Source organism: Macrotis lagotis, chromosome 2 (assembly GCF_037893015.1).
Source record: "Macrotis lagotis isolate mMagLag1 chromosome 2, bilby.v1.9.chrom.fasta, whole genome shotgun sequence".
Classification (NCBI taxonomy): Eukaryota; Metazoa; Chordata; class Mammalia; order Peramelemorphia; family Peramelidae; genus Macrotis; species Macrotis lagotis.
Window position 1 is genome coordinate 150,831,036 of NC_133659.1, and position 18,752 is coordinate 150,849,787.

General features: G+C 34.3%; 1 protein-coding gene across 1 annotated transcript in view; it reads left to right on the plus strand.

Moving 5' to 3' along the window:
• The window catches only part of PCNX2 (pecanex 2), a 413,266-nt gene that overhangs the window by 107,152 nt on the left and 287,362 nt on the right, over positions 1-18,752 (plus strand). The window contains exon 13 of the mRNA XM_074222998.1: positions 6,602-6,773. Coding sequence (XP_074079099.1) covers positions 6,602-6,773 — 172 coding nt within the window. The remainder of the gene's footprint in view (positions 1-6,601; positions 6,774-18,752) is intronic.

Sequence of the window (18,752 nt, forward strand, 5' to 3'; positions counted from 1 at the left end):
GACTGAATGTCAAGACAAGCAGAAGAAGCATAATTAGGGTCTTAAGAATGGATTGTTGTGATTATCAGGAGAAATCTGGGTGAGGTAGAAATGGGTAGAGATATGCAATTCTGAAATTCATCACTCAAACCAACTGTAAGTCCCAAATTATCCATTATCCTGCCTCAGTGAATTCTCATTTCTTGAAAGATCACACTGGAGTTAGTGTTACCTCTAGGGATGACTTGAGGGAAGGAATTTAATATATGAAATACTGTCGTAGTAAGAAACATACCTTTCCTCAATACAGGGCTTTTTCCTCAAAATTATTTTTGAAGCTTTTAAAAAATATTCATCTTTTAAATAATATATATATATATATATATATATATATATATATACACTCTCCCACCCAGAGTATCACCTCTTATTACAAAGAATATTTAAATGAAAAAGGGGAAAAAAATCAATATCATAAAACTGGGGCACTAACCCAAGCCCAGTATTATATGCAAGGTTCCCATATTTATATTCTCCCACCTCTGAGAATAAGATGATGGGGTGGGGGTAGGGTAAATTCTCTTAGTTTATTGATTCTAATAGTAATGGTTTAATATATCAAAGAAAATATTATTGCACATGAGTATATCCAATTCCTCTTGAAAGGTTTTTCATATACCTACTTCTGTGGCTACTTTTAGGAGATGTTAATTATGCCCAATCTTAAAGCACTTTAAGCCACCATTGTCCTTTTTCTGTAAACTGATGCACAGAAAGAAATAAAGCCCTACTTGACATGTCATCTTGTATATCTAACAAAATACACTTTTGAGTAGAGTAATTAATTTGCTGTGTACTTAGTTCTCAATAGATTGATTAATGAATGACTTGAGTTGCTAGTACTTTATTAATTCTTACCAGCTCCCTGAAAAGTATTTACTTTTTATAATCTGACAAAGTGAGAATATTTTAAAGGTGAACTGAGCAATTCTCAGTAAACTAATGGGCAGACATTAGAAGGCAAAATCTATTGTCTCTGTTTTAGAGGGAAGGAAACTTAGAAAGGGAGTATTCAAAGTGACCCAAGTTAAAAGAGTGGAGGAGCTGGTCTAAACTATGGTCCTCTTGATTGATAAGATGACAGATTTAGAGCTAGAGGTCATTAAATTTGCCAAAATTCACCCAGCTCCTAAATGTCTAAGGCAGAAATTAAACCCTATCCTTAACAATTCTGTTTGAGGCACTGTACTGCACTCTTCTCTTACATGGTATGTCAGAAGAACCTGATTTGTTTTTTTCTTTTTTTATCTTTTTCCTGATGCTGCTGAATTGAATGGGAACCAATTGAGATTCAGCTTTATATTCCTTTGAGTGAATGATTTTTTTCCCTCACTGCTTCTTTTCAGGATGCAACAAATAAAAAAATCTTAAAAACGAAAACAAAAGGGAAATAAAACTGAATTTCTGGTGCACAATTCATTACATTCCAGACTTTCTGCAATGAACTTAGAATCAGTTAAAGACATTGTAATAAATTTAGGACTAAACAAAAGAAAAAAAACTAAAATCAGTCCAGACTTATAGGAAATCAGGCCAAGAACTCAGATTTTGTTGTTGTTTAATTTTCACATTTTAGTTTTTTCAATTAGATGTAAAAATATTAACCTTTTTGAATTTCAAAATCCCTCCCACCCCTGGGGGCGGCTAGATGGTGCAGTGGATAAAGCACTGGCCCTGGAGTCAGGAGTACCTGGGTTCAAATTCGGTCTCAGACACTTGATAATTACCCAGCTGTGTTGCCTTGGGCAAGCCAATTAACCCCATTTGCCTTGCAAAAAAACCCTAAAAAAAAATCCCTCCCCTTCATTGAGAAGGCTGGTAATTTGATAAAGATTATAACTATGCCATCATGCAAAATGTATTAGTCATATGGTGATAGAAAGCAGACAATAAACCTAGAAAAATAAAGTTTGAAAACAGCATGCTTCAATACGTGTTCATATTCCATCAGTTTTTCCTCTGGAGATGGATAGCATTTTTCATTGTAGATCCTTTAGAATTGTCTCACATCTTTATATTGCATTCACAGTTGATCATTGTACAATCTAGCTGTTACTACATACAATATTTTCCTGTTTTGCTCACTTCACTTTGCATCAGGTCATGTAAGTCTTTCCAAGATTTTCTTAAAATATACTGCTCATCATTTTTATAGTATTCCAACATAATTATAGATTACAACTTGTTCAACCATTCTCCAATATATATGGGTATGCCCTCATTTTTTCAATTCTTTGCCACCCCATAAAAGAGCTGAGAGTTTTAATGTAAAAACAGTGCTAAAGGTCAATATGAATAGTTCTATTACAAACTTAATGATAGTCTTACATGAGTCTCTCTAATCAAAGCACAATTAACCTAATCCACGTGGACAATAATAACTAAGAAGAAAAAAATGTGAGCTCCCTTCTGCAGATTTCAATCAATCCTATAAATCTAAATACATAGGTCTGGTCTGTCTTGTTTATCTATATTATAGAGGGTAGGGGTTCATGTTTGTATAATTAACTCAGCAACATCTAGCACCTAATGGAGAAATTCAGGAAATGTAAATCAGATAAAATACAAATTCCCTCTAGCCTTATTATTTTCTACCTGATTATAATAAAAATTACCTTGAAAGGCATTGGAATGTTAACAATTAGTTCACACCTAATAATCTAAAACGTATCTTTTCCCAGATCTAATAATCGTAAGATTACTTTTCTTATGACTTTATCATCTACCTGAGAAAAGCAGATCTATCAATTCCAGTCTTTGGTATCAAGAACAAAGAGATCAAGAGATCATCAGAATCCCTCTTAGAAGTGTGACACAATGGATCTCTTTATCTTAGGAATAAGGAGCACTTAGAACTAGGTTATCTCTCTTCAGAAATCTTCTTGTTTCAATTGTAGCCTATATATTTTATTTTCTTAGAAGTGTTATGGAAAAAAAATCATAGAATTAGAGCTGGAAGGAACCTCAGAGGTGATCTAATTTGTTCTCCTCATTTAACAGATAAGGCATATCAAGTCCAAAGAGATGAAATCAGGCTGCCAAGATCACATGAGTATTAATAATCATAATAGCTAGCATTTGAGTAGCTTTGAAACTTTGAAAACATTGCAATTTTATTCTCACAATAATTCTTGAGGGTTAGGTGCTAGTATTACACCAATTTTATAGATATAGAAATTGAAGCCAAGAGTGCTCAGTATCTCCTAGCCATTAAATATCTGAAGTTGAATTTGAACTCATTTCTTTCTGACTCTTAAGTGCAGAATTCTATTCATTATGTTAAGCTAGGTAGTAGGTCTTCTAGCTATGAAACTACCCCTCTTTCCATTGGACCATGTTCAACCAATGTTCAAATGATATAGCTTTGTATTTATTTGATCTCATAAATACCTTCTTCCATTCATGATCCAGCTTGTTGTTGAACCTAGCTCTGTCAGTAACTAGCACTTGTTCCAAACCTTTTTTTTCCTTTCTGAGTCCCAATATGCTCATCTATACAATTAAAATATCATTATTTAAAATTTAAGTTAGGGGTTGTTGTGAGGAAAGAGCTTTTTGGCATTGTAAAGTGCCTTGCAAAATAGGAGATATTCCTAAAAGTAGAAAGTCTCCTTTTCTTCTTGCATATTTTCTCTACAATGGTCTGTGGCACACTTGTGTACACACAATGTAGTGCCTATTGGAACTTATAGAGGCAGGGGGTTCTTCTTGAATACAGTACTTGAATACTGTCAAAAACTTTGATGACCCATTGATAATAATGTCATCTGCAGAAGAATATATTCAATGGGAGCCCCTTAAACCAATGAAATCTTAGGTCCCTCTTATTCTCATTCTATCTCTTTCCTGAGTCCTTACATGAATAGAGCAAGCCAACAGTCAGAGTGATTCACCAAACACAAAAGAAATTAAATATTCAAATAGACCAAGAGAAAATATATAAAGTAGAAAAGTAAAAAATGTAAAGGAAAGTCCCAAATCACAAATGTATTGACTGTAGATTAAAATGTCCCATACCCTGAGCATAGTCTCAAGCCAACAACTGAGTGTCAGTGACAAGGCAAACATGGTGATGGAAAGGAGATTGTGTTTCTGATATGCTGCAGGCTTTTCAAACTCAGCAACCTTTCTCCTTGCCAAGAATCTTCCTGGAAAAGCTTAGTGGTTCCATCTGGGGAGGGGAGAGGCAGACCCAGAGGAAAGGGAGGACAGTTATTAAAGCTTTTCCAACATGATGCAGTGTGCTCTTTTGTACAACTCACTCAATCTCACATGAAACATTAAAGTTTCTATGAAAGATAATGACCTCAGTTCTGAAAGGATTCAGTCAGAAATTTTATTTTGTTCCAGTCTTGAAAATAAAGCATCATGTTTTCCACCATGACTCAACCTTCAGAAGACCCAAAGGCAATAGAATAATCTATCAACTTGCTCTAAAATTTGCCCTCCATAATATCCATCACAGGTGTGTAGGGAAGAAACTATTGGTAAACATTCCCAATCAGTGTTTTTGTTGTATTGTGAACAAGAGGTGGGTTTTTAACTCTAACATGAATGATAGAAAATGGAATGCCTACTCAGACACAGGAAGAGATCTGTATCCTATTGATTTTAGAGTTCTCTCCAATGATGTAGATTGCAAACTATCCATGCTGGCCCATACTGTGTTATTCTTATCCATGACATACTAAAAGTTTTCCAAGAGAGGTCTACTCTATGTTTGATATATTGTGATGAAATTTTTTTTGTTATATACATGTTATTGAACAAAGATAGATGGGAAAAATATTTTAAAAGCATGGAAGAAGCATTCCAACAGATTTTGAAATTTTCTGATAGGCTTCTCATTCCATGGTAATTCATGAAATTCTATGGAAAAATGAAAATTAAACCCTAGGTTTTTGTGATTCTTAGGCATATGAAGAATGTAACTAGTCACCTGAGAAATCTTATTAGTTTATGTTTTTTGGAGGTTGAAGAAAATAAAAGTGCTTTTTTCCTATTGCCCATATATTAGGAATGGATTTAGGATGGTTTGGGAATACAATGCAATGTGGGAATATGAAGTTAAAAATGAACAGGATAATGAGGTACTGTGCTGGGGAATTGAATCTTAAATTTTGATTTCATAAATTTAACATGCATCCCCATGCTCAGTGATCTTTGGCTTAGTTGGATTAAAAATAAATTTCAGATTAACACTAATATGGCAGAAGTCTCAGCTGATTCGGTGCCAAAATTTACAACTCCTAAGGACAATCCATCATATTAAAAGAACTTCAGAACAAGATTCTCCTTTCCCACATGATGGACATTTAATTTGTATTTCCTAAATATATCTGATAGGAGAAAGGATTTTATAACTCTCCTTGCAAAGATACATTTTGCATACATTAAGAAACTTTTTATACTTGGATTAAATTGTGTTTTTAATATTAAGTAATATTTCAATATCATTATTTTGAGATGCAAAGGAAGTTTTTCCCTATCCAATGACATGAAATTGATTGGATCAAAAATGGAATTTCAGAATGTGTTAATAAGGGAAGATATAGGACCAAAATTGTCCCCAAATACCTAACCCCTGTTGATAAATGGGACTTTTCTCTTGTATTAAAAATTGTCTCAGAATAAAAGAATTTTTATTTCAGAAAGAGTAAATTAAATTTTCTAACTGTGACAGGGCCAAAACAGTAACTTTACAAAAGATCAGATCTGAGGTCATATTGCTATCATCTTGAGTAATCATGGTTAAATCATCCTATAAATTATAAAAATATAATATACCCTATTTGCCCTTAAGTACCCTTCCAGAAGAGTGTGTCTCCTTTACCTATCAGTGACTTTGTGGATGCTACTGTTACTTTAATTCACTGAGGAGACATGGGATTCTCTTCTTGGTTCTTCCATCAATTTGCTCAGTGACCTTGGGAAATTAATTTCACATCTGGGCCTTGGGTTTTCTAACTATTTAAGGTCAATATGACTGATTGCTTCTCCTTTCCAATAACTATGTTGTGAAAGTTCAGGAACTGATGTCTGACAAGTGTTTAGCATTCTTCAGAGAAATACTTGATATACAACTAGTCATTCTTGCTGCATTAAATCACACTCACTTTGTTTAGATGTTTAATCTGCAAAAGTGCCTATCTTAATGAAATGCCAGGCATTTGAAACCAAAAATTTACAATTTCATATCTTACTAAGGTAGAACCAAAGTGAAAGCACAGAAAAAATGATGTCTTAAGTTTTACCCATAAGAAGCACAACAAAAAAAAATGATGCTTTATCAGAGGGGGGAATGTGATGTTAGATCTAAATTTTCCTCTATGGGGGAAAAGTAAATTTTCAGCATTAATTATGAACTTGATAAAGAGAAGCATGATAATAATCTTGAGATTCCAGATTCAAAAGAATACCTATCGTATTTTATTATGTTTGGGAATGTTTCCTACAACTTTCTTCCCCCCCCAAAAAACTGTTTTCTAAGCACTCATTCTGTATGTCAACAGTATAGACATTGTTTTTTTTTCTCTTCAGAAATTTTGTATTTTTTTTCTAGGGACACAACCAAATAATTACATACAGCAGACCCATCTACTTTTGTGTTCTTTGTGGATTTATTTTGCTTCTTGACATTGCATCCAAGGCCAGGCACCCTCCCAGTTACACTATGTATGGTCTGAGGTTCTTCTCATCAGGGTCCCTTCAATCAGCCAGAGATCATTTGATAGGTAAGTTATTTATGGCTTATAACATTGCAGAGAATGGACTTCCTTTTGAAGCTTTTGAATGAAGAAATATTCTGAGAGTCTGTAATTTTTTCCCTAATTTCTGCTTTCCTTCTGATTTTGGCTACATTTGTTTTGTTTGTATGAAAACTTTCTAATTTAATATAATCTTAGTTGTCCATTTTATACCTAGCTTTGGTCTCTGTCTTTTCTTTATTCATAAATTGTTCATATATCCATGTCTGATAATTAATAAATTCCTTTTTCTTTTAATTTTCTTGGAATATTTTTCCTTATATCTAGGTCATATATCCATTTTGACTTCATCTTAGTAAATGGTATAAGATATGGTTCGATGTATAGTTTCTGCCATACTGATTTCTCTCTCTTTTTTTTTTGGCAAGGCAATGGGGTTAAGTGGCTTGCCCAAGGCCACACAGCTAGGTAATTATTATGTGTCTGAGGCCGAATTTGAGCTCAGGTACTCCTGACTCCAGGGCTGTTGCTCCAGGGCCATACTGATTTCTAATTTTCCCAACAATTTTTACCAAATAATGAATTCTCATTCCAAAATCTTATCTTTACACATTGCCAAATACAAGGCTATTATGTATATTTGCTGTTTTAAATTGCTTATCTACTCTATTTCATTGATCTACCTTTCTGTTTCTTAGTATCAGATGATTTTGATAAATGATACTTTAAAGTTTAAACTCTGGTACTACTAAACCTTCTTCCTTTACTTTTTTCAATATTCCCATTAATATTCTTGACCTTTTGCTTTTCCAAATGAATGAGAATATTGGAAGGGAGGAAAGAAGATGAACTCATCCCTTATCTTGTATATCATGTAGATGCTTTCGTAATTCTTATATTTCAAAATTTATTTATTGTCATGTCTGCCTTCTTTATCTCTAATCATATGCAGTGGTCTCCAGCTTACAAATGGCTGGTCATACAAAACTCCTGCACCTTTCCACTAAGGCTTCCTTATTCTGAGAATGGTTTGTAAAAACTAAATTTTGAAGTTTGAAAAGGAATTTCTCATTGGTCCATTTTGAAGACTGACCCAGATGATCATGGGCAGGAGATGTCATGATAAACCACATTTTGCCACTTGGTGAAATTGAAAATTCAGGACTGAAGCAAAAAAGGAGGGCATTGTGACATAGCTATTACCGAAGCACTCCTCTTCATGTGGTCTTTCTCTAGATATCATTCAATAAGATGCTGGAAAAGGACAAAAGAACAGTCATGGAGGTAGATTTCCTACCAGAACTATAGCAGTACAAATTATAGAAATTCATAGGATTTGGGGGGAGAGGGAGGAAAGTCAGGGTATACTGCTGGATTTTATTCAAACTACTTTCTTGAGTCTTACTATTTGTAATACTAATGGACTATAAAATATATTATTGCTCTCTTTTATTCCCACCCCTTCTTCCTCTCTCCTTTTAGCAGATTAATTCTTTTAATCAGAAATGGTAACACATCTTCCCCTCATCCATTCTCATCTTAAAAGGAAATACTTAGAGAAGCTATAGGTCAGGAAATCAAATTTTGAAAAGCAGGTGATGATACATCTGGACAGTCTGGCAACAGAAAGAGACTTGGTAGTTAACTATGGTAGCACCTTCTGGGGCCCAAGTCAAGAATCACCTGAAATGATGAAGTCTTGGTAGAGCAGATCTGAAGGAGGAATTTGATTTTATTTAAGAGTGACTTGCCCAAGTCAAGGTGGTCACTCTAATGACATGACTTATACAAGAGAGACTTTTCATAGAATTCAAAATTCAGTTCTGTTACTAGGCATATTGGACCACCAGGCTATACAGCCAAGTCTTGTGAGTGACCTAGTATTTTAGACAGAACCTTACCCACAAATACACCTAAGTAATAAGCAGAAGGATAGAGGAAAATATATGTTTGTACTATACCTTTCCTGGGCAAACTCTCTGGTCTGGTATCTGCAGATCTAGATGGAAAAGGGTAGGGGCTGGAGAAGAAATTCAGTAGTGACATTGTTATATCCTATGACTGTAGCAGTGTCTTATCCAGATGGATAAGATGCATGTATCATCTCCCCTGTTAGTTTGTAAATTATTTTGAGAGCAGGGACTATGTTACAACTATCACTGTAGTACCTACACTATTTGTTTGTATGTTATAGGTGCTCAATATAGTTTTGTTGAATGATAAAATATTCCTTGATTTGAATTTTCTAGAGCTTGCCCCATTTTAGAAAATGGAAATGAAATCTTCTCCATCTTCCTTTGTCCTGAGTCACATTGAACTTCTTTTCATTGGACCAAAAATTCATATTTTATCATTGTGATATATAATAGTTTAATTTTTTTTAGATGAACTTGGCCACCCTTTTAGACTAAAGTCACCATTGATAATATTATTTCTAGGGGTATTTCTAAGGGTAAAGGTCTTCCAGATTATAAGCAACTAGCCTTTAAATGAACTTTTGGAGCAAAACATTTTATCTATTTACTACTAAGTTACTGATATTTGGCAAAGTATGATATAAATAGAACTAGTTTTATAGTCAGGAAATATATATATATATATGTATATATATACATATATATATATATATATATATATATATATATATATGTATGTATGTAATTTAAACCTTGGCATTGATGCTGATTTATGTTTGTGACCTTGGACAAGTCTCCACACTGAAAGAGTGGAGTCCTATGATCCAAGTCTTGTGCTTCTTTGTTTGTAAAATATAAAATTCCAACTCTTGATCTTATAAATACTTTAGATTCTGTCTTTGGAGAAAATTTCCTTTAGATTATTGAATTTATAGCTAGTTCCTCTCCAAATAAATCTTCTCTTATTACTGTCCTCTTCACTTATTTTTAAAAAATTGAACAACAGTGTTAATATTTTGGCATGAAAAACTTACAGTAACATCAGAACTAACAGTAATATGTAAAATATATTTGAACTTTGAACTTTGAAACCTTAAGCCTTAATGTATGTTGCAAAACCTTAGGGTTGTTTTGAGAAGAAATCCCTGTTTCACTCATGGACTGCTTACTGACTTTTGGTACATATTAATTTTATTTAACTTCAACTCAATCTTTTAGGAAAAGAGAAAGAGCAAGGGTTAGGATATGATGAGAGAGATAGAAAAGAATGAAGCATTTTCATTCTCATTAGCAATTTTCATTAGAAATTGCTTTTCCTCATTAAAATATCTTGCTTTATTTTTGTCAAAGTCAACAAGTAAAAATGGCAGTTAAAAAAACTAGCAAGCAGACTCCGTGACATCTGGGTTAAAGATAAATGGGGGGAAAGAACAATAGTCATGTTAACTATATTAACTGAGCTTGCCTAGAAAAGATTATGGGGGAAAAAATTCTAAATGAGAGACATTATTTCAAATATGTGTAAAAAGAGAAGTAGTTAATCGGTAATCCAAAGGTAAATTCTTTCCTTAGAAAAGCAGATATTCATCTTGAAACTTGTTTTCTGCTCTGGGACCAAGATACTTAAGAGGTTTGATAGTTTCTTGACCATTGATTCATTTTATCAACAAGTTGATTAATTTTTCCCCATGAATTTACTATGAAATAAGAAGTGATATTACATAATTAAATTCAGGAATGGTTATTAAAATTAATTATAGGGCAGAGCCAAGATGGCAGAGTAAAGGCAGGAAATCCTGGTAGTTCTCCCCTAGACCAATGCAAATACCTCTAAATAATGACACTAACCAGGTTCCAAAGTGAAAGAACTCACAGAAAGACTGAGTCAAAAAATTTTCCAGTCCAAGACAACTTGCAGGAAGTCTGTGGCACCTGGGTTAGTAAGGGCCTCAGCATAGGCTGGGTCTTGCCAACAGCCATCCAGGAACAGCCCAGGACAGCTGGGTCCCTGGGGTCTCCTGGATCCCTGGTAGCAGGGTGATTTCCTGACCTCTCAGTCTAGGGATTGCAAAGGACAATTTGGAAGGTCAGCAGAAAAAACTCTGCTGTACCAGAGTGACTACAGATCCCAGTCCAGCACAGGTCTCAGTGTAGAACCAGTTCAGGAACCAGGAACAGACCTGCGAGCCATCTGGCAGCTGCTTCCAGAATGCTCAGCCCACAGATGGTAAGGGATCAGGGGAAATTGCAGAGGTCTCTTTGCTATCTCTGAAGTGTGACTCTTGCTTTGCTCATACTCAGATTCAGATTGCAGTCTGAGGCCTCAGTCTCAGGAAAAGGAGCTTTATTGCCATAGTGGAGCAGGGAACCTCCTCACAGCTCCAGGGTAGAGGGAAGTACTTGTGGTCAGCCACAGACCATAGAACAGACCAGGAGAGCAGCCAGAGCCTCTTATAAGGGGGGTGGCTAGGTGGTGCAGTGGATAAAGCACCGGCCCTGGAGTCAGAAGTACCTGGGTTCAAATCCTGTCTCAGATGCTTAATAATTACCTAGCTGTGTGGCCTTGGGTGAGCCACTTAACCCCATTTGCCTTGCAAAAAAAAAAGTATAAATAGAACCTCTTATAAGACCTTGGAGGAGTTCAGGTCCCTGTGGGAGTGTTCCTGAAAACAACTGCAAAAACCCTCAAAGACTTGGGATAGTGTGTCCTCCATCTTGGAAGCAGAATTCTACCTTAAAGAGTTAAAATCAAGTCATAGGCTGGGGAAAATGAGAAAACAACAGAAGGAAAAATATTCAATCTTAGACAATTACTTTGATCCCCTGGAGAATCAAAATACACACTCAGAAGATAACAGTCAAAGCTTCTGTATCCAAAACCTCCAAGAAAAATATGAATTGGGTTGAAGCTATGGAAGAACTGAAAAAAGATTTTGAAAAGCAAGAAAGGGAGGTAGAGGAAAAATTGGGAAGAGAAATAAGAGCGATGCAGGAAAATCATGAAAACTAAATCAGCAACTTGGTGAAGGAGTTATAAACTAAAACTGAAGAAAATAACATCATAAAAACTAGTTTAGGTCACATGGAAAAAGCAGTCCAAAAAGTAAATATGGAGAAGATTGCCTTAAAAAGCTGAACTGGTCATATGGAAAAGGAGATTCAAAGACTCTCTGAAGAAAATAATTTCTTCATATGTAGAATGGAGCTAAGGGAAGTAACTGACTTTGTGAGAAATCAAGAAACAATAAAACAAAACTAAAAGAATGAAAAATTAAAAGTAAATATGAAATATCTCATTTGAAAAAGAACTGACCTGGAAAAAATACAAAGAGACAATTTAAAGATTATTGGGTTACCTGAAAGTCATGACCAGGAAACAAGCTTAGACTTCATTTTACAAGAATTCTACAGGAAAATTGTCCTGATATATTAAAAGCAGAGGGTAAAATAGAAATTTATGGAGCCCACCAATCACCTCCTGAAAGAAATCCTAAAATAAAAACTTCCAGGAATATTATAGCCAAATTTCAGAACTCCCTAGTCAAGGAGAAAATATCACAAGCAACCAGAAAAAATCCAAATATTATTGAGTTTTAGTCAGGATAACACAAAATTTAGGAAGTTTCTATATCAAGGGTTCATAGAGTTTGGAATATGATATTATAGAAGGCAAAAGAGCTTGGCATACAGCCAAGAATGAACTACTCAGCAAAACTGAACTTCCTCTTTTGGGAGAAAAATAGACACCAATGAAATAGGGGACTTTCAAACTTTCCTGTTGAAATGGCCAAAGCTGAACAGAAAGTTTGATCTTTAAGAATAGGACTCAGGTGAAGCATAGAGAGAGTGAATGGGAAGGGCAGATTATAAGGGATTTAATGATATTGAACTGCTTGTATTTCTGAATGGGAAGATGATACTGATAACTCATATGAACTTTCTCATTTATTAGAGCAGTTAGAAGGAGCATATATATAGACAAGGTATAGGAAAGAGTTGAATTTGAAGGTATAATAGATTATAAAGATGTAGCTAACAAGTGAGAAGAGAGAGTTAAAATGAGCTAAGTTATTTCATGTAAAAGAAGCAAGAAAAAACTTTTGAAATTGAGTGAAAAAGGGAAGGTGGGGGTTGATGAATGAGCTTTCACTCTCATAGGTAGTGGCTCAGAGAGGAAACAATATATAACCTCAAATGGGTATTGAAATCTATCTCACCCTAGAAGAAGATAGGGTGGAATAAATAGGGATGGAAGAAAAGGGTCCAGGGTGGGGGTGTAGGTGATAGAAGTAGGTGATAGAAGAGAGGGAAGATCATGGGAGAGGGTGGTCAGATACAGCATACTTTTAAGGAGGAACAGAGAGAAAGGAGAGAGAGAGAGAGAGAGAGAGAGAGAGAGAGAGAGAGAGAGAGAGAGAGAGAATAGAATAAGTGGGGGTTGGGAAAGAATAGGATGGAGGGAAATACAGTTAACAATAGCAACTGTGAGGAAAAATATTGAAGCAAATTCTCTGTGGACTAATGATAAAGAATGCTATCCATCCCCAAACCAGTTGATGGTATCTGAATACAGACTGAAGCACACTTTTTTTTCTCTCATTTTCATGAGGTTTCTCTTGCTTTGTGGCAGGGGTATGGGAGGCTTATGTTTACTTTTTTAACGTAACTATTATAGTAATGGGAAAAAATAAATAAAAGTAAAACCCCTAAAATTAATTGTAAAATAATCATGTAAAATTAAAATGTAAATTTGTATTGCTGTTTACCACCATTGCAAGATATTCATAGTCCTTTCTATTTTGTGAGATTTATCTTGATTATACACTAGTCTATAAACAGTTGACTTTTTACTTAGAATGTTTTGGAGATTGTAATTTCCTATTCAGAATATCACTTTATTTTTACACATAAACTAAATTATTGTAGAAAATGGAAAGATGGGAGGCCTTTCCTTTTAAAACATTTTTTCCCTTAGATTGTGATTACACTCACTTTCAAAGACATCTGAAGACTCGGACACAATTCCAGTATTCTGAGGCTCCATTCCCATGACCATCCTTGGAAGGTCTAAGAAACAGGCAGGAAGGAATTAAATATAAAATTTAGCAGGAGTGGAAAGAGAGTAGGAGGAAATAGAATGAATAAAACCCATAATTTAAAAGATTTGCTTATAATAATAATAGCCAACATTTATGGAGCATTTTAAGCTTTGCAAAGTACTTTACATATATTATTTCATTTAATAGTAGTTAGATGAAAGGGAACACATGTTAAAGAACATCAGCCTAGGATTCAGAAGAACCGAATCTGATGTATTATTAGCTGAGCAGTGTGACATTGGCCAAATCACTTAGTTCCTTTGGACCTCAGTTTTCTCGAGTGTAAAATGATCTGGATGATCCCAAAGGTTCTTTATGGCATTGAAATACTAAATGATTCCTGTGAGTATCAACAATAGTGGTCATAGTGCTGCTATTAGTTCCCTCACTTTAGCTCCTTATGTCTCTACTGATTTGTAGCAGACATAAGCCAGATGGTGTATTATGCTTGAACCAAACTTGCTTTTTTTTTCTTAGTTTGAATGAACTGAGTCTAAGATTGTTTAGAACTCTTTTATTTTTATTGAATGTCTTAAAAGCTAAATGGAGTTTTACATAGGATCAGATATGTCTCTGACTTTTCTGTTGACATATGAATAGTTTATCCCTTGGTAGTGTCAAATTTCATGTTTGGGAAATAAGTGGTTTTAAATGTTATCAATTATAATTGTTGCCATTTTTTTAAATTTCTTGTCACTTTTAATGTTTTAAAGGAGATGCCAGTATTTTCAGGTTACCAACCAGATGATGAGCAAAAGTAATGTAAGAGTTCATTGATTTTCTTGTTTTTCAGTGATGTCTGACTTTGCCTGGCCTATTTTGGGTTTTCTTGGCAAAGATACTGAAGTCATTTGCCTTTTCTTCTCCAGTTCATTTTATAGTTGAGGCAAACAGGTAAATATGACTTGCCCAGGATCACACAGCTAGCAAGTATCTGAGACTGGATTTGAACTTGTGAAAATGAATCTTCCTGATTCCTTCCACCAGTGCACTATCCATTAAAGTATTTAAGCTGCCCTTTCATAGATTGCCACAATTCAAAAGTAATAACTTTTGTTAGATAAGACCACTTCTTGGTTTAATAATTCAGAATTAACCAGGTGTCAATGAGTCCTGGCCATTGCAGGTTCAATTAGAATCAATTAGGTTCAATTGGAAGTCTTTGTGGATGAGATTGGGAATATGCTGTGGAATTCATATTAAAAAATTTTTAAAGGAGATATTTGAGAACCAGGGAGAAATTTCAAGTGTTTTAAAGCAGAAAGGAAGAAGGGAACTAGAAATCTGGGAACTTACTTTCATTATTCATGGAAAGAATAAGTAATAGTAGCAATCAGAGAAAGATAACCTATCTCTGGCAACAAAGACTGAGGCTAATGCCAAAAGTTGTATCCATCTTCTTAAGGACCGAAAAGTTCTAAAAAGTTTTCTTTTCCCTTTTAGTGCTTGTCTATTAAGACATTGTAATATACTTTGCTGCTTCTTTCCCCAAACATTCTCAATAACATGAACCTTGTTTCAAACACAAAGAGGACAGGAATTAACAAGTGATAAATATAAATGTATATTAATGCAGAATGACAAACTTCTGCTTAAATGTTTGAAATTTTCCTAATTGGGGGCTTGAAGTAAATGTCATTGTATTCCTAAGTTTTTATTTCATATAAACTCCCTAAAGCAGAAAAGGAAACCATATGAACCCCAGGGACCCTTACACTGCCCTAGGCTTAAAATGAGTTAGTTATAATAACAAGGTGTTAGAGTAAAGACTATACATTTGGAAATGGAAAGATCCTTAAGAGAGATTGCATAATAAAATGATATGATTTTGCAGTTTCTTCTCTGAAGAAACTGCAGCCCAAAATGCTTAAGTGGCATTTCTACAGTAGGACAGACAGATTCAAACCTAGGCTCTGTGCTTCTAAATCCAATGATCTTTCCCAGAGAATTGCATATGTTCTTCTTTAATGTAGACTATGCCTCCCAGAGGAAAAACCAAAGCTCACACATATGTAATCCTTTCTTCTTTGTCACTCTGTCACACACATCCAATAGCTGCCAAGATCTGTTATTCCCCACTTTGTGAATATCTCTTGGCCTATCTCATTCTTTCAATTCTCACTGAAGTCACCCATTTTTTGGAACCTCATATCTTCTCAATTTGATTACCATTATAGCTTCCAACTGCTCTCTTTGCCTCTTTACCTTTGGAGAGAATGTAGGAAAATTGGATGCATTGTTGGTGAAGTTGTGAACTGATACAGTCATTCTAGAAAGCAATTTGGAACTATGCCCAAAGGGCAATAAAACTATGATTACCCTTTGATCCAGCAATATCACTACTAGATCTATATCCCAAAGAGATGTAAAAACAAGAAAAGTCTCACATGTTCAAAAATATTTATAAGAGTTCTTTTTGTAGTGGCAAAGAACTGAAAATTGAGGGGATGGCCATCAATTAGGGAATGACTGAACAAGTTATAATATATGAATTATAATTCTATAAGAAACCTTGACAGGCTGGACTTCAGAAAAGCATAGAAAGACTTCCATGAGCTGATGCTGATTGAAGTGAGCAGAACCAAGAGAACACTGGTCACATTAACTAAAGCATTGTGGGATGATCAACTATGATGGATGTAGCTCTTCTCAAGAGTTCAGTGATCTTGGACAATTCTGAGAAACTTGTTGAGGAAAATGGCATCTATATAGAGAAAATAAACTATGGATTCTGAATGCAGAGCAAAGCATACTATGTTCACTTTTATAAAATATATATATATATATATATATTTTTTTCTTTCTCATGGTTTCCCCTGCTTTAATTCTGATTCCTCTTTCACAACATGACTAACATGGAATTGTGTTAAACATGAATATACATGTACAACTTTTACCAGTCTGTCACCACATCAGGGAGTAGAGAAGGAAGGGAGGATGGTAGAATAATATGAAATTCATAAACTTGAAAATGTTAAATATTAATGCAAATGGTAAAAACTACTTTGCATATCAATGCAAATGTTAAAAACTACTTTTGCATGTCATTGAAAAAATTAAATGAAATTTCAATATTAAGAAAAGAAGGAACACAGAAAACTGGGAAACAATTTTTACTGTCAGTGTCTCTGATAGGGGTCTCATTTGTAAAATATATAGAGAACTGCATCAAATTTATAAGAATATAGACATTCCCTAATTGAAAAAATGATCAAAGTATATGAACAAGCAGTTTTCAAATGAAGAAATTAAACCCATTTGTAGTCATATAAAAAAACTCTTAGACACTATTAAATAGAGAAATGCAAATCAAAACAACTCTGAGGTACCACTTCACACTTATTATATTGGCTAATAGGACAGAAAAAGGAAAGTGATAAATATTGGAGGTGATATGGGAAACTTGGTATACTAATGCACAGCTTGTGGAATTGTGAACTGATCCAATCATTATAAAAGAACAATTTGGAACTATGCACAAAGGGCAATAAAGTTGTGCAAAGTCTTTGATCCAACAATACCACTACTAGAGTATCCCATAGAGATCACAAAAAGATGTATAAGAATATTCATAGCAGCTCTTCTTGTAGTGACAAGAGAATTGAATATTGAGGGGATGTGGCTGAAAAAGTTGTATCAGGTGAATGTGATGAAATATTATTGATCTATAAAAAACAATGACCAAGGGCATTTCAGAAAAACCTGGAATGATTACGTGTACTGATGTTGAGTGAAGTGAACAGAATCAGGAGAATATTGTATACCTTATCAGCAATATTGTTCAATGGTCAATTATGATGAACTTAGCTCTTCTCAGCAATATAGCAATCAAAACAATTCTAAAAGCACTTTGATGGGAAATGCTATCCACATCCAGAGAAAGAACTATGGAGTCTGATGATAATGTTTGTTATTCATTCTCAAAGTAGATCATGACAGGCAAATAAATTGGCTTTGAGTGAGGGGGTTCTATGCTAAGTCACCAGTCTCACTTTCTCTTCCAGAAGCATCTGAGTCTAGTGGTCAGATATGAATTAGGATAACTGGAGATGGTCTTGGATGTGAAACAATCAGGATTTAGTTGCTTGGCAAAAATCACACAACCAGTAAATGTCAAGTGTCTCAGGTCCGATTTAAACTCAGGTCAGGTTTGAAGTCAGACTCCAAGGCTGGCTCTCTATCTCCTAGCTGCCCATATGAAATCTGGTGGAAGCTCAATGGAGACCAAATGCAGATCAAAACATATTATGTTCACCTTTATATTTTGTTTTTTTGCTTTTCCCTTCATGTGATTGTTCCATTTTTGCTCTGATTCATCTTTCACACTTGTTCAATATGATCAAACATTGTATTCAATATGAAAATATGTGTAACATGATTATACATGTGTAATCTATATTAAGGGGAAAATTTTCAAAAAAGGTAGTATAAAATTATCTCTACATATACTTGTAAGAATAAATACATGTAATGTTTTAAACATATAAACATCACTACAGACAATGAAATAATATTAATATTGAGTATATATACATATTATTGTTCAATATTGTAATAGAAATGTTAGATTTAGCAATGAGGAAAAAATAGGCAATGAAAAAAACAAAAATCTCATTCTTTGCAGATTATATGGTGGTCTACTTAGAGAATCCTAGAAAATCAACTAAAAACTGCTTGAAACAACATATTGAGCAAAGTAGGAGGTTATAAAATAGGAACACATAAATCATCAACATTTCCATATATTATCAACAAAGAATAGTAGCAAGATATGCAAAGAGAAATTTCATTCAAAGTAACTGTAGACAACACAAAATACTTGGGAATCTACTTCCCAATACACACCTAGAAATTATATGAACATGACAAAATACTTTTCTGTATGAATAAAATCAAATCTAAAGAACTGGAAAAATGTTAATTGTATATGGATAGACTGAATAAAAATTAGGCAATTCTCCCTAAATTAAATTACATATTGAGTGCTTTAC